The 5,163-nt window shown below is 39.0% G+C and overlaps 1 protein-coding gene across 1 annotated transcript; it reads left to right on the top strand.

Annotated features, from left to right (window-relative positions):
- Positions 1-1,325: 1,325 nt before the first annotated feature.
- Positions 1,326-4,677, top strand: LOC112505383 (UDP-glucuronic acid decarboxylase 4-like). The gene is made up of 7 exons (XM_025109297.1): positions 1,326-1,983; positions 2,094-2,241; positions 2,576-2,655; positions 2,737-2,820; positions 2,948-3,022; positions 4,087-4,179; positions 4,266-4,677. Exons 1-7 carry the CDS (start codon positions 1,387-1,389, stop codon positions 4,476-4,478), a joined length of 1,290 nt encoding a protein of 429 aa, XP_024965065.1. The 5' UTR covers positions 1,326-1,386; the 3' UTR covers positions 4,479-4,677.
- The last annotated feature ends 486 nt before the right edge of the window (positions 4,678-5,163 follow it).

The raw sequence follows: 5,163 nt of genomic DNA, 5'->3' as shown, positions 1-5,163 counted from the left end.
CATGAATATGAAAAACTTTAAAACGACTTTGGTTTATTTAAAGGTACCTTAACTAATTCGATCAACTACGCAGAGATGTTTGGAAATAACTTAATGATTTAGAAATGAGCTTATTCTCTCAACCAAAAAAACCAAATCCTAATGCATTTAACCATTTAATGAGCCATTTATTCCTCTGTTGGGCTCCTCCTCTTTCATTTTCATCCCATCCTTCTTGATTTTGTGTTTGCCCCTCTCGGTCGGGATAGAGATTGACAAGGAGGGGTACAACCTTAGTCATCACAAAGCAACAATCAAAGCTAAAATTGAGTTTTTAGGACAAACAGGTCGTTCATAGTTTCATTACCACTTAGAAAATAAAGTATTTGATAAGACCAATATCACGAAGCTTGAGAAAAAAAGTAGCAGAGAGATCGGTCGGTAACAAATTGCTAGAACTTGGAGATGTAGGCAGAGAGGGGAAGTGTAGAGCGTAAGTTGTCCAACGCATAGAGTTTTGAAGAGGGATACGACAAGACAACCTCACAATCAAAACACATGCTCCTCTGATAAGAAAACCAAGAGCTTTTCTTCTAGAAGCGGGTAGAAATGGAGGAGTTCATTTGAGGTTTTGTGACGCAGGCTTATTCCATCTATGAATATAAAACAAATAAAACTTGTTTTGTCATTCTTACCTTTTTTTTTAATCATTGTTGTAAACTTGAGGTTGTACTATACATGGTGATGCTCATGTGTAAAAAAAACTAGTGAGTTTGTAGTACGCATGAACATGAAACCAAGTTGTTAAAGAAATTGAACATTGTGTTATTCTGGTTTTGGGTTGTGTCGTATTTGTTCCTCTAGTTCTAGGTTAAGTTGGTAGCATATGGTGGGTGTACATAAGATGTTTGATGAATGTCTGTTATATATGGATTTGAAAAAACAAACATTAAAAATGTAAAATAGTCATACGTTTAGCACATCAAACAAATAACCATTTATTTAAATTGACACAGACAAATTTATTTATACAATATTTAAAAAAAACTTGTCTAAGATAGAAATATTAGAAGGGGAGAGAATTTACAGCCAAAAAATGAGATTTTTTATATATTGATCGAGGATGGAAATTAGAGTTTTCATAAAAATGGCGTTTACTTTTCTATCAAAACCCCTCTTCTTCCTTGGCTTCCAGTCCCTGTGTCTAAACCTCTCATTTTACGCGTGACGAGAATTGCTTCCTCACGTGGCTTACCACCACCTGTCATCTCTCTTCTCCTCTCCTCTCCTCTCCTCTCTTTTTATACTTCTCTTTCTCTTCTCTTTATACACACACACACACACACACATACATACTTCCCTTCTCAAACATCATCATCATCATCAAATCCAATCACTTATACGGAGATGGGATCTGAGTTGACATACAGGCGTCACGAACCCCAAACCCTCTCTGATTCTTACTCCCCCAAGCCTAACAAGCCATGGCTTTCTGTCATCCGCCCCATTCGCTACATGCTCCGGGAACAACGTCTTCTTTTTGTCCTCCTCGGCATTCTCCTCGGTGCCTTCTTCATCGCCATCCTTCCATCCTCCTCCCACCGCCAGATCACATACCATGATGCCTACTCCGTCTCTCAACTTGCCCAAATCATGAACCCGCCACAACCGGTTTATCGTCCCGGCTTTGGCTCTATCAGTTCTGGTGGAAAGGTTCCTTTGGGTCTGAAACGCAAGGGCTTAAGGATAGTGGTCACCGGCGGGGCAGGTTTCGTCGGAAGTCATCTCGTTGACCGCTTGATCGCTAGAGGAGACAGCGTGATTGTTGTCGATAATTTCTTTACTGGGAATAAGGATAACGTCATGCATCATTTTGGAAACCCTAGATTTGAGCTTATTCGTCACGACGTTGTCGAGCCGTTACTACTCGAAGTGGATCAGATCTATCACCTTGCTTGTCCTGCTTCCCCTGTTCACTACAAATACAACCCCGTCAAGACAATCATATCCTTAATCGCCCCGTTTTTACTTTGTTTCTTATCGATCAACTTAAATTATGTGTTTGTAATAACCATAACTGTTTTTGTGAATCCTTAATCTCATCTGTTTCTTACAAGACGAATGTGGTGGGGACACTCAACATGTTAGGGTTGGCGAAGAGGGTTGGTGCGCGGTTCTTGCTAACGAGCACCAGTGAGGTCTACGGTGATCCCCTTCAACATCCTCAAGTCGAAACTTACTGGGGCAATGTCAATCCAATTGGTGAGTTTCTTTCTCCAACTTGGTAACTTGTTTTCTTGTTTTTTTTCCTTTGGTCTTTCCGTTACCGGAAACCCGCCGACTAATGCGCTGCAAATCTGGTAAATTTATAGTGGTATGAGATCAGCGTAATGCGTTGACGCCAGATCTGGCAGGTGATTCAACGCCTTTTATCGTGATTTGTGGGACTCTAATCCTACGGTTGTAGTTGAAGATCTAATTCTTGTGGGCTGTTTTAATTTACTAGTAAAATTGGGAAGATTGGAAGGGCAAAATTGGGATGATTGTATACAAAAATAACGCCATGAGATCTTTCTGTGTTTGCCATCTTGGGCAGGTGTCAGAAGTTGCTACGATGAGGGAAAGCGGACCGCTGAAACATTGGCCATGGATTACCATCGAGGTGCCGGGGTTGAGGTGGGTTCGGTAACGCTTAGATGAAAAATAGAAATTTGGGTCGATTTAAAGGGATGATTAAATATTATGTATGTAATGCAGGTGAGAATTGCTAGGATATTCAACACATATGGTCCTAGAATGTGCATTGATGATGGCCGTGTGGTTAGTAATTTTGTTGCTCAGGTGAGTTATCAGTCATGATCAGTTTTTAAGTTTCAAGAAAGACGCCTCTGAATGATGTCTTCGAAGCATTTTCTTGTGTTATTTCTATGGTCTTTGACCATGATTTGTCGATTCATCAACTATGCAGGCACTGAGAAAAGAGCCTTTAACTGTTTATGGTGATGGGAAGCAAACCAGAAGTTTCCAGTTTGTTTCTGATTTGGTTAGTATATGTCTTTCTCTATTTCTTTAACCAATTCTTATTTACATGTATTAGGACGTCCAATTGTTTCTTTCGCTTTCCTGTTTTGTGTGTTTGTTTGATTTTGTTTGGCTGGCCTGTATTGGGTATTTTTGGGTTATTTCTGGTATTCAACCTAATCAAGCCAATTCATTAGTTAAAGAAAGGATGCCAAGGTTTGCCCAATTGGTGTTTATATATAACTTTTATATGTTTTGTGTTTGCCTTGGCGAACAAAACAGCTGTACATGCGGGTTAATGGTTGCTTTCAATTGATTTGTCAGTCTGTTGACCATCTATGTTATTCAGCTAATAATAGCAGCAGCTCTAGATGGGCCTTAACTCTTTTTAAGTAGTAAGACAAGCTTATCTAAGTATTTGATTAGGTAACATATGGCAAATGATCTTGTTTAGGCTCTTTCCTTTTGGGTATGGTTCTTTTGGGCAAAGTAGTTAAACAGGCTATAACCCATGTAGATTGCAACATTCTTTTTTGGAAAATTTTCATTTCAAGTACTTAATATTCAATTGTATTTGCTATAATTAAATTGATAGTATTGATCTGGATCCATGTAGTTTCTTTATTTTATTTTTGTTAAGGGGTACTTTAAACTTTTGGTGAATAATCAAACACCTTTTAAATGCTACTATATTAAATCAAATGTTGCAATTTTCATAGCACAAAGTTTATTTCTTGATAAGATATTTGCAAAATAAAGATGTATAGAAAGGTGTCGGTGACCCAATGAAAAGAGAAACAGATATCACATCATAATAATCTCCAATGTAAGTTTTTGTGGTGAAAAATGATAAGATTTAAGGGTATAAAGATGGTACAGGCCATAAGGTACCATGTTGGTGAACAATTTTGGGGGCAGGGCAGGCCCTATGTCAATTAACACTATGTGGGTTATAAATATTATGGGAAGTGTTGTCTGGGGAAGAAGCCAAACCATTTCTGTTGAATGATACCTCTGACCTAACCAGTAACCACTCTTTTTGGTATTATTCACTTTGGACTCATTCACTCTGGTTTGAATTTGAAGGTGGAGGGTTTAATGCGTTTGATGGAAGGTGAACATGTAGGACCTTTCAATCTTGGAAATCCCGGTGAATTTACGATGCTTGAACTTGCTCAGGTATGTTATCCTTAAGGATGTAAAATATGAGGAGGTATACAGTAGGAGTAATATTATTTTAGCGGTGAGTTGTTGTTTTGTTACAGGTGGTCCAGGAGACAATAGACCCGAATGCAAAAATAGAGTTTAAGCCAAACACAGAGGACGACCCACACAAGAGGAAGCCTGATATCACCAAGGCAAAAGATCTGCTGGGATGGGAACCAAAGGTGGCTCTTCGCAAAGGTCTCCCTATGATGGTGTCTGACTTTAGACAGCGCATCTTCGGTGATCATAAGGACTCCTCCAGCTCGGCCTAGTAAAATATGATGAGACATATACTGTTTTATCTTTTTAAAGCTACACTTGTCTTGGTCTAAAACTAGTATAGCAGAGGTTTAAAGCCATCTCTACCTATCTATCATTGTTTAGGTTTGAGTTGGCTATATGTATTTTCATTTTATCTGGGAATTAATTTGGCATTTTACAGAGAGAGAAGTTTAATATTGATTTTGATGCAATGAGTATGGTTTGTAGACTTTAATGTAATTACATGGCGGAATGCATCTTCCACCCACAACCCTCATTATCTGGTGAGATTGTAGTACATCTCTTGTCAAGCCAAGAAACCAAACACGATATCGATGTTTTGGTCTGTCTCACCAGCTGTCAAGCCATGCCACATCCCTGGGTACAGTTTTATGGTCTTGTCGTCACTGCTTGCTTCATTATACAAAGCCTTACTTACTTGTGGATCTGTGACTGTATCCGCTTCTCCATGCAACACGAAGAAGGGGAACGTCACCTGCCAACAAACAAGCAAACACTGATTTGTTTCAGAGACCAACAAAAAGTTAAATAGATGCATCGGAGGGTGGTTGATTAACCTTACCTGACATAAGCTGTGTTGAAGGGCCATGCTAGTTCTAAGCAATTCAAGAGCTGTTTTAATCCTGGGTTTCTCTTGATATATCAACTTGTTCCCACGAATCTGCATACAACAAC

This window comes from Cynara cardunculus, unplaced genomic scaffold, assembly GCF_001531365.2.
Source record: "Cynara cardunculus var. scolymus isolate 2C unplaced genomic scaffold, CcrdV1 Un_Scaffold_10363, whole genome shotgun sequence".
Taxonomy (NCBI): Eukaryota; Viridiplantae; Streptophyta; class Magnoliopsida; order Asterales; family Asteraceae; genus Cynara; species Cynara cardunculus.
The sequence above is the reverse complement of the archived record's forward strand: the minus strand, read 5'-3'. Positions and strand labels throughout refer to the sequence as shown.

What these genes read in the sequence shown, in the direction of transcription:
- LOC112505383 (XM_025109297.1), top strand. Translation starts at nt 1,387, where the DNA reads ATGGGATCTGAGTTGACATACAGGCGTCACGAACCCCAAACCCTCTCT. An exon ending in TCCAGTTTGTTTCTGATTTG is followed by an intron (nt 3,023 to 4,086) that starts GTTAGTATATGT and finishes TTGAATTTGAAG; the next exon opens with GTGGAGGGTTTAATGCGTTT. An exon ending in CGATGCTTGAACTTGCTCAG is followed by an intron (nt 4,180 to 4,265) that starts GTATGTTATCCT and finishes GTTTTGTTACAG; the next exon opens with GTGGTCCAGGAGACAATAGA.